This window comes from Diplotaxodon limnothrissa, linkage group LG17 (assembly GCF_057381915.1).
Source record: "Diplotaxodon limnothrissa isolate DT_005_m linkage group LG17, D_limnothrissa_male_GT1.1, whole genome shotgun sequence".
Lineage (NCBI taxonomy): Eukaryota > Metazoa > Chordata > Actinopteri > Cichliformes > Cichlidae > Diplotaxodon > Diplotaxodon limnothrissa.
The window spans coordinates 24,197,036-24,215,617 of NC_140612.1; the positions used below are offsets into that span (position 1 = coordinate 24,197,036).

The window sequence follows — 18,582 nt, forward strand, 5'->3', positions numbered from 1 at the left end:
CCACTGTGTATTATTGTTGTCGGGACATCATTCACTCCTTCACAGCCTCACTGGTTGCACTCGTCTCTGAGCTGCTCTCGGTAGGTAATTACTGAAATTAACTGTTATTAAATCACCTGGAGAACTTTGCACTCCTTTTTTTCATGTTCCCATGGCTCACTAAAAGCCTGGTCATTATTTATTTTATTTTTTATTTTTTTTTCATTAACATTTAGGAATCACTGTACAGTACCATCAACTTCAACAATTTGTTACTACACGAACTTTTTTTTTTTAACAACAAAAATATCCATACAAAAGGGGAAAAAAAAAAAAAAAAAAACCCCACAGAACAACAACAACAAAACATGTGGAAAGTGAGATTTTATTACCCTTAATATAACTAATATATCCTCCAGTCTTCTAGTAGTTAACAAAGTCAAAATCAAAATCTGGCCTGCGTTTTACTTTGCACTCCTAGCAGTTTTTTTTTAACACCAAAACAGGGTTTTGTGCCGGCATAGATCTCATAGATTGATATCTTTGGCCACTTATTTTGTGTGCATAAAATAACGTTAAAATGACAGAAAATTTCAACAACATAAGCTATATATTAGGGGTGCAACAATACTCGTATCGATATTGAACCGTTCGATACAGTGCTTTCGGTTCGGTACGCATATGTATCGAACAATACAAAATTTTTTAATTTATTTTATCAACTTTTCTTCTGACAATGCTGTCTGTGTTGAGCGCTCAGTGGATCTGCGTTCGACTGCTCCGCCTAGGCTGCACTGTCGAGTGCAGAGCCATTGAGCGCAGCGCAAGCTAGCAAGACAGAAGCTAAGCTTGTTGCAACATGGCAACTACCTCAACGCTACCCGAAATTGAACCTCCCCCACCCTCATTCAGATCTGGCGTTAGGAACTATCTTGGTCTGATCTTGGTGACGTATGACCCTGATGGTAAGCGCATCATGGACAAAAGTAAAACAGTATGTCGGATGTGCCACGCAATGCTCAATTGGTGGGAACTAGTGCATTAGCGCAGTTAGCTTGTTAACGTGTTGACGCCGTCCAGCCCCACCCACTGGGTGATCCTGTTAACTCGTTAATGGAGATTTGCGGCATTATGGCGTTAAAGTCATTTTAATGAGATTAACGCTGACAGCACTAGTGGGAACACAACGAATACGACTGCACATTTACGCCGACATCATCCTAGTGCAAAGACAAGTGGAAGCAGACAAAAACAACAAGCATGCATGCTACAAACTTCACCAGAGTCATTTAGACAGCCGTTAGCACATGATTCTCCTTATGGGGACCTGATATGTTTAATATGCTGCTGAGAATATAGCCCAGAAGAAGCATATAGTATAGCTTTTATTTTTGGAAAGAGCCATTTCTCTGTAATAAACTCTTTTCCAAAGATGAGTGATTTCTCGATCAGATAGATTTATTTTATTTTATTACTTTGTTGTTTCAGCAACATTACATTTAAAAACTGTACGTTTGAGTTAAAATATATATTTATAATTTTAATAAATTACAAATTAAAAAAGGCATGAACATTTTTTGTATCGAAAAAATATCGAACCGTGACACCAAAGTATCGAACCGAACCGTGAATTTTGTGTATCGTTGCACTCCTACTATATAGCTATATATTTTATAATCTTTCTTGTGAAAAAAAAAAAAGTGGTGGAATGTTGCTTCCGTGCGTTTGAGCAGCTCTGCTCCTGTGGGTCCATAAATAAACTGTCTTATCTGTTTTATCCATGTTTTTAACTTCAGTTCCTGTCACCTGCATTTTGTCCCTCTCGGGATACAGCTTATCTTTAAAAAAATTTTCAAGTTATTAACTTAAAAGATGACTCAGATTAAAATTATTCTTCCACCCTCTCATGTTTCTGAAGTGGTTCCACACTTTTATCTTGTTTATTTCGGTCTGAGTCAGATGATGAGTTTGCAAACTTGTGGTTTGGTTCCTTTCACAAACAGAAAACTCAAAGTGAACCAAAATGCATCACTAAGAACCTGAGTGCATCAGTCTGGGTTGGATTATGATTTGAATCACGTTCCCACCATAAATGAACTGTTCTGGAGATCATCTGCAGCCAAACTTAGAACTCCTTTTTAAAAGGTGCGGTTGTTTTTGGTCCCCACCAAAGTTCGCACTGTGTTCAGGTCGGCAAAAAACAAACCCCATCAAGAGGCGGTGAAATGAACCAGAGCTTGATTCAAATGGACTAAACAGGACGTGTGAAACAGGCCCTGCTCTTTATTTGATGACAGCTTTTTCTCATTCACTTGCATGCTTAATAGTCAGCAGCTACTCTGGAAGTGAAAACTCATCCCAGAGCTCAGGGTCACACTCAGAACAGAGCGATCCCTGACAGAACTGATTTCCCCCTGACAGAACTGATTTCCCCCTGACAGAACTGATTTCCCCCTGACAGAACTGATTTCCCCCTGACAGAACTGATTTCCCCCTGACAGTTCAGTTGCAGGCACGGGATGCCATTAAATGTGCTTGTGTTAGCTTTGTGGCTAATCACGCAGAACTACAAAGCCTCCTGTGGGTGGACGGGAGGACAAAACCAACAAACAGAGCAACCCTTCAGTCTCTCAGTGACTATCAGAGCCACTTTCTCTGCTGATTACGCCAAACAGGCACACTTAGAGCAGACAAAACACTGCATGCCTGAGAAAACGTGCACACCACACACACGCACGCACGCACGCACGCACACACACACACACACACACCATGTGTGATAAAAGTACACATTTGGATAGAGAAGTGAATACTGCATTGTTTGCTTAGCACACAGAATGGCAAATTTAGAAGTTTGCACATGTTTACAGTATGAAGAACCCCAAAAATGTATAACAACACACACACGCACACACGCACGCACACACAAAGCTTTCTCAGAGCGATCACTAATCTCTGCCCTCATCTCCTGTCCTGTGCAGCACTGCTTGTTTGGGTTTTGTCAGAAACAGCAGCTCTGGTTCGAAACGGAGACATAAAACAAACTGCTGATAGGCGGGACAAAAATGCGTTTATATAACCTCACCTGTGTGTTTACCGAATGTTCCCGCATGGCACACAGCGCAATCACGCTCCAATGACCTGAGGTAATTTTGTGAGGACCGTTAAGGCAGATTTACACTTCGAACTGTAACGCTCACGTGCAGCTAGAATAATACTTGCTGTAAAAAAAAAAGAAAAAAGAAAAAAGTAGTATTCTCCACCATTCTACATTCGAATGATTTATTGTAATTATCTTAGCATGCAGAGGAGGGTTTTTCTGCCCTGTCCTTTTACAGTCTTATTCAGACGATTTTTCATCCCACTGATGGAGGAAATCCTGATGAAAATACTCAGCGGAGCTACTTGGAATTTCTTGGCATGCAAACAGTCAGATTAAAAGATTGAAAGAGCTGTGGCCAATAAATTGTTTATCACCAGATTCATGGCAAAAATGCTCGTATCAGCAATAAAAACACGCTCGAACGACCTCATTCATTTATCACACGGAATACCGAACACGTTCGCTGTTTCATATCAGTTTAAAAAATTAGCACTCTGGGTTTTTTCAGCTGCATGTCTCAAGGGGATATAACTTTATCATTTCATGCTCCGCTTGACTGATTAATTAAAAGGATAATACGTGGACGCAGCAGTGCCCACTTCACTGGGGAGCAGCTGTTTCTTGGGGTCTTCTTTAACAGGATGGAAAGAGTGGAATGGGAGAGAACTTAAAGCGGAGCTGTGGATTTACCAGTCAATCTATGTTACTGCTATCACCTTTGACCACATGTTGTGGGCAGTGACAGAAAGAATTAGATTTTGGATAAAAGTGGTGGAAGTGAGGCTCATCTGAAGGCTTGGGCTCACCTTATCAGGTGAGGAGCTCAGTCATTCAGGAGGGAGTTTTTTGATCCACGTAAAAAAAGCCAGCTGAGGTGGTTCCAGCATCTGGCTAGGATTGTTCAATTATTAGGACACAGTGGAGAGATTTTGCCTCCCAGGTGGTTTAGGAATGCCACCACGACCCCCCTGGAGAGTTGGAGGTGGTGGTTGGAGCCCACACCCGGATAAATAGATAGAAAAGGGATAGATGGAACCATGTAAAGTAAAGAATGGTTTAGTTTGTCAGATTTTCTTTAAAAAGTTTTATCCTTTTGCACCTTTGGACCTCTTCTAGCACTGCTAATATCTTTAGATCAGTCCCCAAACACCTGCATGTGCGCACCTGTGACGACTGTGGATCTCAAACTACTACAAAGAGGAAACCTTCTGTATCAGACTGGCCTAACTTTCACGTCACTGCCAATGAGAGCTTGGCTAGAATCCAGAGACCGAGTTTACAAAGGTTACAGTCTAAACCCTAAAAAGTGAGCATCAGATCAGGGATGATGCTCACTTTTTCTGATATTCTGGTTGTGCACTAACAGAAAAACAAAAAACAAAATAGGAAGTAGAGCTTGAGGTGGAAGCTCTACTTCTATTTTCAAAGATGAAGATTATTACGTGGATGAAGAAGACAATGAAAACGAATAAAATGAAGATGAAAATGAAGAAAAAGACAAAGAGTGTGAAGAAGACGAGGGTTGTGCCCTGCTAGTGTCAGATTGTTAAAGAAGAGTTCTACTTAAAGTCCTGAGACGTGTCAAGGAAGCCGTAGGTTTCTGGGGTCAATCCAAGAATCTGCCCACCAGATTTGGCTTCCTACAAACTCATCTACTTCCTTTAAATGAAATTCAAGATGAGGGGTGGCAGGTTTGATGCACCACAAAGGGTTGCAAATACAGTGTAAGTGGTTTGTTGCAGTAAGATCAAACGAACAAAATTTATCTCTTAAAATGATCCATTTAGTGAGAAGAAAATAAGTTTTTATTCGTGTACGAGCTACAGCTTTGATGTAGTACCACTGTTTATCTGTGTAAAGGCCTCTGCTCACAGGCTGCAAAGGAAACTCTCACTTTCCTGTCAGGCATGGCTGATTGCAGCAGAGCAGGCGCTCGGCTTCAAAGTCGTCCGGCTGTGTTTGTTTGTGGAGATGGCCGTGATAGGAACTTGGCTTTGAAATGCTTAAGGTTGATCTCCAGCAAAAACATTGTCAGTTCACACCTTCATCGACACACTCGCTCGCATCAACACCACCATTAAACCGCAGGTTGAACCGACATCTCCATCTCCTGCGTTTGTTATCACGCAGAGAGCGGCAGCCGGAGTCAAGAGCAGAGGAAGCAGGAGGGAATGAACGTGACCACTCCTTTAGTCTGTTTTCTTAACACGACTGCCAACATGAAGGGAAACAAAGCTTGATTTCTCGAGAGCGAGTGAAAAAACGAGCACATGGCGTGTGACTACGTGGTCAGAAGAATCAAAACAAGTGAGACTAGCAACAGAAAAAAAGATGTACGTGTGTGAAAAAAAGAGAAGGTGAATAGTGGTGTGATTAGCACTGGAATTGATAAAGATTTAAAAACAACCAAAAAACAGGCAGTAACCGGAGTTCGAGAACATTAACTTCTCTCCTCTTACCACATGGTTGGTCCGGTCTCTGATGGGCTGGTATCCCGGCATGGGGACACACTGATCGGCGTGGCCGTTACAGAAGCAGCTCCCCTTCACTATCAGGTCGTAGATGGCGAAGTGTCGGGTGGGGAGGGGTTCGTGTGCGGAGGTGAGGTCTTTGGCCTGGCAGGGACACTTCTGATGCTTCAGCAGTCTGATCCGGATGTTGGTCACCTTCAGCTGCTGCTGGCCCTTCAGCCCGTAAGGATCCACGGACTCCCACTTCGGAAGGGTTCGGTAGATCACCTGACATTTAGAAAGAGACAATCAAGGAAACAAAAAGAAAACAAAAATTAAATGAGCAAAACACCAAAAAATGGAAATTCCTCTATTTACCCACCTCACTGTGATCTAATAGAACTAAAAAGTCATTTTGTAAGACATGCATCGTTGAAATTACAGCAATGATTGACACGGGTTTACCTTTTTCATGCTACATCTAACTGGATAAATGTGCTACTCATTGCCTGGGACGTCTTTCATGGAAAATGTCTTCCAACTTATTTTACAGCTTCAAAGGTATACTCTTCCTATTTTATTAACCACCACAAACACATTAGAACAGATTTTAAAATACATTTTACAGGCGTTTGTAGATTTTCAGGGTTTGATTGATTGTGAGGTGCAACTTTGTCTCCTTCCTTAAAGTCATGCATGCTCTGCTCTGCGGGTCTCATTAGGTGTATATACAGGACATGAATGTCAGTGATGATAGCCCCAGAGCATAATGCCACCACCATACTTTACAGTTGCTATAGTGTTCTTGGTTTGAAAGCCTCACCTTTACTCCTCCAAACATACTTGCAACTTGCTAAGGGGCATTTAAAAAAAAAAGATACTCGTGAGGGAGTATGTGTATATTTGTATTATTTGTGCACCTAATTGTTGTTTTCAGTTCAAAGACATCACTCAAAGCTCATAATTCCCATGAAAATGTATGCCCATGACGAGTGTATATAAATGTGATTTTCAAGCCTCTTTGGTTCTTCAGGTGTATTTAGTTACAGAAGTGGATAAATTGATATCACTTATGTCACCACATCTGTTACATTAAAGTGGTTTGTTTTGGTTTCATTCATGTACCAAACTTTGACCTTCCACCCGGCCATTAGTGCTCATGTCCTCACTTGGTAATGTGGGTTCTGTGCACTGCACCCCCCCTTTTACACTCTCTCGTCCATGGACATCCTTCAAATTGAAGATCCCTTTATGGGCTGCCATCTCCATGGCTACTGCTGCCACTGGCAACCATCGCCGCTGCTGTCGTCGAGATGAAAAAGTTGCTGTTGGCCCCAACTCTCACTATGAAAGCAGCATGTGAGTTTGCAGTGTGCCGAGCTGTCACTGATATCATTGTGTGAGTGGTGTGTGTTTGTGTGCAGCTGATTGTTTTTCTTTGGTTCAAGAAAAACAACCCTGCTGCTTGCTGATTGGCTGGATGACTGGCGGAGAGTGTGATGGGAGGAGCACTATTAATTTCCCTGTTGTTGGAAAAGGTCACGAGGTCACAGCATTGTGGTCCGCAATTAAGAGAACACGACAAATAGGATGAGGGGCGCTGGTCCGCGGGAGAGCACGGAGAGCAGGGTCAGACAAAGGCGGGGATGGAGATGCAGCTCCACATAACTCAGAGCTGGACAAAAGCCTGCGACACCCTAGCGACACCACGGCAACACCAGCACACACATGCACCCACATCGACATGCACATAAACATACGCTGACAACACAAATCAGCATCGCCTGGAGCTTTTACTACTGCTGCCCTGGGAAACAAATATTGACATTTATAGATATGCTGATGACACCCATGTTTATCTTAATCCATGATACACACAGAGATGAAGCCACAGTCTCCTCAGGTTTGTGTTGAGGATACATCCTAGCAAGACAAAAAGGTTTGTGTTCAAGAACCCTTTCATATCATCCTTTATTGAGTGGAATACCACGTGCCACTAGTCGACTCAAATTTGCAACCTCAAGCTCTGAACACAGCTCTGACATCTTATTACTGTTAAGTTAGCTGTTAAATTTGTTTCAGGCCCCAGTCATGCAGGCCTAGAGACTGGTTGGTTACCCTTTGGCAAGCCCCGGTTGATAGAAAAAACAAAATTGTGTTGCTCAACCGGCTTGTGGGTGTTTACTTCCAGGTTTTGGTTACTAGTTGAATTAGGGAAGTGGCTTACCGTACTTACGGTAATGTTTTTGACTTGAGTTAATTGCTCACCTGTCAACTGTCATTTGGGTTTATACTTTGCTTTATCTTTTTTGGTTTACTTACACAGCACAGGGCCACCCATCCACATACTACATGAATGACCTATGAACATAATCAACCTTTTGTTTTTTAATAAACTTGCTTTGCATATATGAGCTGATACACGTTTTGTTCATTTGAGCTCTACATAAGTACAGCTGGCAGAAATATGAGTTTTCAAATAGTCAAAAAGACCAGAATATATCGTTAAACCATGCATGTCTCACAAGATTCCTGTATCCAACATGACAGATTTGAGGATAAAAAATGTATTATTGAACTTACATTCGCAGCAAACATTTTAGAAAAAAATAAAACCAAAAAACCATCAGTGTAAATATGCCTGCACTGGCTGTTTTGGTCAGGGGGGGGCAAACTGATGCGTAAATAACTTGGTTAGTCTGCATTAGTCTGCATGTAGACTGAGAGTCTTTGCACTTTGCAGGATATCAACTGTTAATACACTTATGGAAGCTGAAAGCCGTGCTGAAACCTCATACTGCACTTGGGAAAGTTTTCCACCTGCCATTAAGCTATGTAACAAATTTCCGGCTCTGTGAGGCGGCAGGTTCACTGAAAACCTTTCTTCCTGTTTCAGCCTGCAAACTTAAAGTAAGCCTGCCTTTAACAGGCCTAATTCCATCAAAGCACTGTGGACTGTAATCTGGTAAACAGGCACAATGGGCATTGATGGAAGGAAAAAGACGGAGTAGGGGGGATGGGTGTCTAGCCAACAGTACCAACATCCATCAGAGCAACAGCACTTCCTTCCCAGCAGACAGAGGAGAGGGAGAGCCTCTACTGTAAGTGTTTATCTGAAAGGGCACTGATGAGTGTGTGTGCGCGTGCGCGACGGCTGGTCTGCGTCCCTCTCTCTTCCCTAAGGAGGTCAGTCTGGACAACAAACACTCACATTCTTCCAGCCCAGCTGACCTCATAAATAAGACAAGCAGCTCTGAATACACACTCTCTCTCTCTCCCTCACTCACACACACAGACCACCTTTTCCACACATTACAGGTGAACACGAACAGCTTTCAACACATGAGATGACATGCTTTCATGTTTGCGGGTGAAAGAAGAGAAGAAGAGAGCTGAGCATACCTGCTGCCTGTAATCGCTCCCAGCTATGACCCCCCCCCCTCCCCAAAATTCACCACAGCTCTCACTTATCTCATCACACAGCCTCAGACACTCACATGCAAGCAAAAAAAACAAACAAAAAAACCAAAAAAAAAACCCACACACACCGCAATCACACGCATGCATACAATCAAACATCACTCCGCTGATGCGTCTGCTATTCATCTTGCTTTATATTTTAGCGCAGTGGCATTTTTTCATTGACATTTCTGTTTCTGAAGGAGGGTCGGTACTCTGTGAAGCCAAAAAAGTTTCATTCTGCAGAAATAATCTAAAACAGCAGTGGAATATTAATTTCTTTTGTCAATTTAAGTGCATTAAGCGCAACCAGAGTCCAATATGACATCTAAAAAGCTCCATGAAAGACAAGCGATGGCATGTCTGTTCAGCGGTCACTGACGGTAAGTGAGTTTATGTAAAGTTGATTAAAAAGTTATTCAAGTTATTCATTTTTTTGTGATAACAGCCACAATATGCAGCTGGACCCTCCTGAAAACAACAAGTAAAGGTTCCAGTAAATGTTACAAAGCTCAAATTAAATAAAGGTGTTATTGAAGCCTTGGGAATTTGCGTATAATCGGCGACGTGGTGTGGGCAAACCTTGAGGGTTTGGTCTATTCCAAAAAGTTCCCTGTGCCCCTCAGAGAGGCTGAGATGGTTTGGACATGTGCACAGGAGGGATAATGGATCTACTGGACAAAGGACGCAAAGCGGTTGACCTCAGAGGACATTCATGGACGTAGCAAAGGAGGACATGGAGAGGGTTGGTGTGACAGAGGAGGATGTGAGGGACAGGGTGAGAGATAGATGATCCACTGTGGTGACCCCTAAAGGAGGTCAGGAATAAGTCACATCTTAGTGCATCCGTAGTGAAAGAGGACAAAACAATTCCCACACAAGCAAAGTGGCTGATGTTTTTCAAGCATAAGTGAAAGTAGGACTTTTTGAAGAACCCTTCATTATAAAAAAAAGTAAAAGCCGAATTCGTGATCTTTTTCAAATCAAAACTGGAAAAGAAATCCAAATCTGAAACTCTGCACTCATAGTAAGCAACCACTGCAGACCCATTGTGTGGTGAGGTCATGAATCCACTCACGCACGATGTCTCTTCTGCTTTGTTTACTTCTCTGCAGCCTGTGAGGGTGGCCACATGTATGTTACTGCCCCCTGAGGTACTGTTATCAATATATATATTTTAACAGGTTTCTGACTTTTAATTGAAATAGTACCTGAGTGCAGGCCAACTATGAACATAACTGTGAGAACTTAGTATTTATGAGACAACAAGTGAGATTAGCATGGAATAAAGCTCTATATTCGTACAGTACATACATAAATAAGGCTTGTTGTCATGTCGTGACCTTGACTGTCAGTAGAGATGATGTAGAAGCAAAAACCAAAAGGTGCACAGACGGTGTGAGCAGCTGAGCAGCAGCAGCTGGTCTGTCAGTGCACTACTTAACCTCTTTCAACCCCAGGGTCATCAGTGGAGAGGTTAAAGGGCAAACAGGTCATGCTCCTAGCACAGGTTGCTCACCCAAACAAGCCAGAGAGACGCAGGAGACGGAAAACAAGCTGCTATTTTCAAACCTTCACGCACAAAAGGAGATGGAGAGGGGAAAAAAGACCTGAGAGCCTCACGGAAACACCTCAGAGTAGCAGGGAAGAGTCCACATTTCATATGAAAGCGCTGCAGGGGAGCCTGGCACAGCATCGGGTTTGGCATGTGCCTCAGCACACATCTGCAGAGCAGCTCCCAACACACACTGCTTCAATTAAACATCAATGGAGTGCAGGAAGCCCTCTCGTGCTACAGTCAAAGTACGCCTATTAAACACTCAATCATGCACTCGGGGAGCTTCCCCCCACCTGGCTTTCCCTCTGCTCGGCGTGCTGTGTGACTCTTGAATGTTGCGTGACTTACTGCAGAAAGATCTGACTTTGCTCCAACAGGAGGGGTTAAATGATGGAGAGGCTGCCCTTCAGGATTGGCTGTTAAGTAGCTCGCTTTACCTGTCACCCGTGACATCATTAGCACTTCATTCATGGAGGAAGAAAAAAGCTGCACGACGAGCAGGAAAGTCTGTCAGGCCTGCAGGTGTGCATCCGCGCTCCTTCCCACCTGCGCTAACCTGCTATCCGAGCAAGCTGGCGGTGTTTGGACTCGGAGGAAAGGTGGGAATTCGAGACCTGATACAAATCTGATCATCAAAACTGCTTCCAGAAAGAAAGCAGGCCAGTCGAAGAACAGTAACAGTGCAGCCTTTAAACTTCAAACTGTTGCTGTTATCTACCTGCAGAATTTTACTTTTTTCTGCTTCAGGCTGTGCTTTCATGAGGTTTCCCTGATTGACTATTTTCCTCTTGAGGCTGTAATCATTATGATTTCAGAAGGAAATGATCTACGCTCTAGGTCATCTTTGTACCTGCTGTGTATAAATTGGAGAGACCACCGGGTTGCTTATTTGTCAGGAACAACCAACAAAGAAAACTTTGGGTTTAAAAATGTGTTGGATTGTGTGTTTTAAGAACCAGATGAGACCACCAACAAGCCATAAAACCAAGGTCTCAGAGTTTCACAGAGACTTAGATGTCAAAATGTAAGTCGTGATGAGGACTGTTTTCAGTTCAAAGACATCACTCAAAGCTCATAATTCCCATGAAAATGTATGCCCATGACGAGTGTATATAAATGTGGTTTTCAAGCCTCTTTGGTTCTTCAGGTGTATTTAGTTACAGAAGTGGATAAATTGATATCACTTATGTCACCACATCTGTTACATTAAAGTGGTTTGTTTTGGTTTCATTCATGTACCAAACTTTGACCTTCCACCCGGCCATTATTGCTCATGTCCTCACTTGGTAATGTGGGTTCTGTGCACTGCACCCCCCCTTTTACACTCTCTCGTCCATGGACATCCTTCAAATCAGAGGGCCCGGTGGCGCCAGTGGCTGGCAGCCTCGCCTCTGTCAGTGCGCCCCAGGGTGGCTGTGGCTACAATGTAGCTGCCATCACCAGTGTGTGAATGGGTGGATGACTGGTTGTGTAAAGCGCTTTGGGGTCCTTAGGGACTAGAAAAGCGCTATACAAATACAGGCCATTTACCATTTGTAAACTGACTGCGGCAGGTGTTAAAATGGAAACACACAAATGCTAAAACATGTTGCCAAATATAATAATTTTCTCTTTCATGTCCAATAAAATGTGGCGTGTAGCGACTTTCATCTGATGCACAATGTCCAGAAAAAGCAAAATCAAAATTTAATTCCAGTGAGTCCCATCTGTGCTGCTGCAATCTGAAACATTAAATTTTATCCATCACAGAGACTGTAAATCCCTCTGAGATCTGCTATGAAAATAAACCTCACACAACCTCTATTTTGACATATACTCCCAAACTGGACCCCAACCAGGTTATAGAGACACTTTAAATGATTCTGCAGTCTGCTAGAAATGTAGCTCTGTTAATGCAATACAGGTGCAGTTTATGTTTTTTCCAAAGATTTATTTACTAGAAGGCTGTGAGCAGTAGACCCAGGCTGATAAAACTAAGAAGACATGGTCAGAGAGTCATTTCAGGACTCGGTGACTGAATTAAGAAAAGCAGTTGCATGTGAAAGGCACAGAGGAACCTTGGGTGCTGGTATCGATGTTACTTTGACACATCCCATCCACTTAAACACTGCAGCTCCAATTGCAAGACACTTCCCACCAGAAGCGAGCACATAACACAAGATACACATAATCCTCAGATCCCAATCCAATCAAGCATCTGCAGTGTGCACCAGAACGAGCCCAATCAACAGCCCTGCCCCCAACGGGACTCCACTGCCAGCGCCTCAGTGCCAGACCCACAGGAAACCCCCAAAGGTCCATGCCCTGATGTTTCAGAGCCATTTTGGCAGCACCTAAGGGGATTTTTTTTCTATAAAAGCTCCTGTGTTAAGAGGAGATAAAAAAAATACCCCGTCTTTGAATACTGTGTAAGAGATATGTTTGGCTTCTCTTCTTTCCATTGCCGTTATATGCTGGGATCCTGGATCTGGAGCATAGTCAGATGACACATTCTGGGGACAGGAGCCAGTATTTTGGGGGTTTCTGGGAGAGATCCAGGCCAAAATGTCCCATTTCACGCATTTGTTTAGAAAGCTAAACTGCAGTCAGATGACAGCTGATGGTTCGGAGATTCCCATTTGTCTCTAAACTGCTTTACTGATCCCTACAGATTCTGCATGCTCATATTCAGAGATTATATGCAAATTAACCCTGCTCGTCTTCCTGCTTTGTGGGAATATGGAGCTAGAGTTGATTTGAAATAGAATAATTCTTTATTCATGTTCAGTGTGACTGATGTCATAAAAACACCCTAAAGACTTGGAGCATCGCCTCACCTCTCCGCGGTTGCAGGGGTAGGCGCCTGAGTACTTGGACGTGCAGGTGGCGCCATCCTGGCCAATGCCTGCCTTTCCCTCTTCCAGCCTGAAGGCAGCGCTGCAGTTGGTGGCGTAGTACTGCATCATCCTCCAAGTTCTCCCGAAGTCCTGCGAGCGCTCCAGAGTCATGGCGGCAGGCCTAGGTGAGCGAAACACCAGGATGAGATGCGTGAAGTAGAACTCCGTCTCCAGGTCCAGCTGCACAGTCTCCGACTCCACCCCTCCAGCCGACTGCCACCAGGTGTTCGGGTGACGGAAGGAGGAGTCGGACATGGCCCCGGCCAGATGGGACAGGTGGGGCAGGCCGGCGTTGCATTTGGTGCACTTGGCGGGGCTGCAGGCCAGGTTGGCGTCGGGGTCGGAGTAGAAGCAGTGGAGCTCGCTGCCGTTGTTGCCACAGACGGTCTGCGTCAGCACCCTGCGACCCAAGGCAAGGTTCCCCATGCGGGGGTTGCAGGCGCGGTTCTCACAACGGGGGGCCACGCCCCCATTAAACACCACCTCAGACAGACCTGCAGGAAGAAGGTTTGCAGAGAAGGAACTTTACTATGGACTCACATGACACCATCCTCAGTCACTTTAAAGGGTTACTCCACCCAAAAAAACAAAAAAAACCCAACAACCCCAAAACAAAACACTGACCTTTACCAACACCTGGCCATGTAGGTGGGATTATTTGACTAAAATATTAAAAATAATGGTTCTCACACCATCATTAAAAGTAAAATTTCTCTCCCGAGTCCAGTTTACTCTGCAGAAAAACAATATCAGCAGTTTCTTTGGGACTATTGGCAAAAGTAAAATGAGTTAAAGAGAAGGGGAAATACTTTAAAGACCAGATTAAATCCAACCGGAATTATCTGCTTGGGTAGATATCACCCAATAAAGACATATCAGTCCATCTACAAAATTGGCCCCATTAGTGTAAAAAAAAAAAAAAAAAAAAAAAAAAAAAAAAAAAAAAAAAGAGAAGCAAAGAGCCTTGGATCATCTTGAAAGAAAATTAATATTTTTCTCAATTTTTCCAGTAAAACTAAACATTTTCCTATTATACTTAGATTTAAATATTCTGTTTGTCAAAAAGACACAATCTCTCTTTGTGGCAGTTTTTGTCCATTTGTGGTCTTTTTTCTCACCACATTCTGGATGATTCGCAGCTCTTTCAGTGGTATATTTAACATCTTTGAGCCTCTTCTGTCTGTATTTCTACCTGTTTTGCATCTTTTCCCGGTTTTATTGGGTTACTTTCACTTTTCCTGGACTCTCATTCGAACAGAAACCAAACAAAAACAAAGTGTGAAACTAAAGCTGGGCTAACGCTTTGTTTTCGGTGTCAGTGGACCAACAATCAAACCAGCCAAAGAACAGTGAACAGACACACCTCATTCAGTCTGAGAGTGAGTGGGGCAGCTGAGAAATGGGCTGTGTGTATTTGTGTGTGTGTACACAAGTCAAGTGTTTTACCTCGATCGGAAATGTTATGCAAAAAGGATAATAGAGGCATTGTGCACCTGCCTGCCACGGACCGCAGGCAGCGTGGACTCTGACACAGATAAAGTTTGGCAGCTCGGGGACGATGAGCAGCATTCAGACGCCTTCCAGACGCTCTACAACCCTAACCCTCCACCCACTCCACCCCTCCGGGCAAATAGTGTCATCCCCACTGTGGATTTATTACTTTAAAACCTGGAGCCCTCTACTGCTTCTGTCATGTGCAAGACCTCACAGATAGGCTCACATTACATTTTACAGGATGAATTATTGCATATTTGCACTTTTTATAGGTGGATTTTCTTTGTTAGGCGGTAGATCCATATGAATTATGTCACAGTGTTGATGGGGAGAGAATAAATGGATGTAAAATAACAAAAATCACAGGTTTTACAGGAAATTGAATATGCTTTAATCAGAAATAACTCAATTATTCAACTATAAATCACAATATCTGCTCTTTGAAAGGGAAACACTGAGGATGGGACACATCCTCTATTGTTCTCTTTCTTCCTGGAGGTTAATATAAAAGCTGATTATGATCATCTTTCAACATATGTGTGTTAATTATCTTAAACCTGAGCAGTGAGAGGTTAAATTGCCCCAAATTTCAAGGGAGTTCTGCATTGCTGCACTTGCCACGGAGACATTGTTGCCCCAGTGGCAACCCCCCTAATAAAAATTTTTTTTTAAAAAACATCACACTGACCTGCATCTGAAAACACAGCCAGGCTGACCACGAACAAGAAAAACATATCTCCTCTGCTGTGGGAATAGACCAAGATATGTGGGGGAGAAAAGCGAGCCAGAAAATCCGCTGGAGTTACTCAGAAATCAGGGAGCTCATCCACAGTGGCAAAGTTTAAAAAAAACAAGGCAAGTGCGCAGGGTTCAGCTCCAGTGTGGACTTTCTCTTTCACTCAGCTGCGATCCAACAGGGCGATGATAACTCAGCCGTATGAAGGAACAGCATGATCCCGGACGGTGTGAGGTGTCCCGTAGAGAAAGGAGGAGGGCCGAAGAGGAGGAAGAAAAGTGAACGGGTCTGCCTGGCTCGTCTGCTGCTCCGGGACCTGCGGCGTGGTTCATCTCCCTGCGGTGATCTGCCTCTGAGGGCGCACGGAGACGCAGAGGAGGTGCGGTGACAGCGCTGTGCGCCAGCTCCGCCTCTCCCTCCGGATTTTTCTGCGACTTAAAGGAACATTCCAGTTTGTGCTCCCAGCGTCATCTTCGCACCAGCGGGGTCCCGGCACGAGGACCCGGGACCACGCGGGGGGGACTTTATGAGGAGTTCAGGGAGTCCAAACTTCCTTTAAAGGCGCATTTCCTCACTTCTTGACATGCAAATTTGGATGCTCATATTAAATATATGACTTTCAATTAATGACTAGCATCTCAAACGCACTCCAACCTAAGAAAACACCAGCAAGTAGAAAAATAAAACACAAGATGAAAAAAAAATCGGGAAACAAAACGGAAGTGATTTAGTGATTGTGGAGAGACAAAAAAACAACAACAAAACAAACAAATAAACAAAAAAAAACGTGACTGACGCTGTGGAAGTTTCAAGCTAACTGTAAACGGCTAATAGCAAACATGTACAGTATAACACGAGTCATGTGATGACAAAACACGCATTACCTGCATCTGAAAACCGCAGTAAACTAGAAATATGTGGCTTCTTTTGTGTTTTATTTAGTTCATTGTTTCAGGTCAACTACCCAACAATGTATATTTTACAGTTTTAACCTCTGAAACTGTGTTTTCAATGTTCACATCTCTTTATGAAGACCTACCTCACTGCTTCCGTTGGTGGTGGTGTTGAGAGGGTATGTAGCACCCAAGTGCTGATCAAATGCACTTGATTAACCAATTGTCAACAAATCTGAAAAGTCCTTCATAACAATGGAAGACAAAACAATTATTTCAAGTTATTGCTGCTAATGGTGGTTCCACAAGCTGCTGAATCATGGAATGTACTTATTTTCTCACAGGACTGTGATGGGGCAACAACTGCCAGTAAAAAAGGATTTATATGTTCAAGAGAGCTAAAAGGAAAACAAATGGTTTTACATTTGGCAAGACTTACAAAATGACAGTGGGAAACTATTTGGGCACAGAGGGAATCAAAACTAGAAGATCAGTCCAGGATCAAATTGTAGGCACAAAAAAGGAAAGCTTTCATATGCTGTAATTTGCTTTGAAGAGTCACCATTCTGAAACAGACTTAAGAAACTTGAAATTTTACCCAGAATGCAAAGTTCTCTATAGTGAATCATCAGAAATCAGATGAAAGTGAGGTGTTGCTGTGCATCACTGGCTTCAGACTGCAGCGATGTAAGACATGATCTGATTTTGGTTTGACGCTGTGACACTTTGAAGTGAGTTTGATGATTGCCCACCACTGGTCCTGACAGGGTTTGGACCTCCTGAGGGGACCACATAGACCCTGATGATGAACGGACCACATGAGTGCTCACATCCACATTTCTGACTAATTGGCTTTGGATGCAGAAGCTGCGTGAGCTGCTGAGGCACTTCAAATTACACCCTCTGGTTGCTCTGCCGACCACGAGCCTTTGTAGACGACATCGCCAGTGTCCATAGAAAACCAGTGAAAGATCCAGTTAAATACTCATCCTGCTTTCCACATCATTGCTGCCCATAAAAAGAAGAGGGGAAAGCCCCCAGCTTCCAGCCTGCAGGAGTGGCTTCAACAGCGTGCAGGCTGCAGGGCGCCTCCCTGTGTTCAGCAGAGGTAGAACGCCGATTTCCTCTCAGGCCCATTTGGCTTAAGCTCGACTGAACCCAGCACGGCTCTGGCTTCTCTGTCTGCGGTGTAATCGGACCGTGACCTGCTTTCTAAGCACCTGACCCTTGTCCAATAAGCAGTGAGCCAAGTTAAACTATCTCACCTGTTCACTTTGTTCTGCCTGTCCTGGTTCAGTCACCGCCCGCCTGGCTCTTTGTGGAGGAGAAAACTTTGTTCTTTTCTCACGGTTTTAAACAGTTTCCAGGATTTAGCTCCATAAAGACAAGAGAGATGTTTTCATCTTCTCAGCTTTTGGGCAGAAAAGTCAATGAACAAGTCTCCAATAATGCTCTGTGGTCTTCTTAAAGCTCTTTGTGGTCACTTTACATCTATTTAGGGCAGTTTCTGTTTAAAGTCATTTTATCATCTCCATTGTTGTTTTTGGGTCAGTTTTGGAGCTCTTTGTGTTGGTTTTTCTCAGTTTGTGCTCATCTTTCACTCTTTTTGTTGTATTTCTGGATGTGTTTCAGGTTATTTTTTAATCTAGTCATGTTGTGTGTCTTTCTAGTCTGTTTTCCACCACCAGCGCCACCAGTGAGCAATGGATGTGTTGGTTACACTGGAGGAAGATCATAACTTAAATTATTTAAGGGTTTGACAATTTTATTTAAATAAAGCTAAATTTGTAACCAAAAAAAAGAAGTTTTGATAAATGTTTAAATTGCTGAGGAGCTTATAGGAGTGTCATTAGTGTCTGCAGGTATTCAGACACAAGCCAAAGTGTTTTAGTGTTGCCTCCTCCCTCGCCTCCATCTGTGAGCCCTTTACTGAGCCCCCACTCAGTGTTCACGTTAGTCATCTTTTACTTATCATTTTACTACATTTTACTATCTTTTTGATAGTTTGTAGTCTTATACTACTTTTCCATCTCT

General features: G+C 43.3%; 2 protein-coding genes across 2 annotated transcripts in view; both read right to left on the bottom strand.

The window, feature by feature from the left end:
* Positions 1–15,780, bottom strand: part of ntn4 (netrin 4) — a 30,083-nt gene extending 14,303 nt beyond the window's left edge. The window contains exons 1-3 of the mRNA XM_085375850.1: positions 15,608–15,780; positions 13,366–13,919; positions 5,542–5,820 (exon numbers count right to left, since the gene is read on the bottom strand). Coding sequence (XP_085231976.1) covers positions 5,542–5,820; positions 13,366–13,919; positions 15,608–15,653 — 879 coding nt within the window. The 5' untranslated portion in view covers positions 15,654–15,780. The remainder of the gene's footprint in view (positions 1–5,541; positions 5,821–13,365; positions 13,920–15,607) is intronic.
* LOC146615035 (tetraspanin-9) overlaps positions 1–18,582 on the bottom strand; it is a 100,135-nt gene that overhangs the window by 49,685 nt on the left and 31,868 nt on the right. The window lies entirely within an intron of this gene.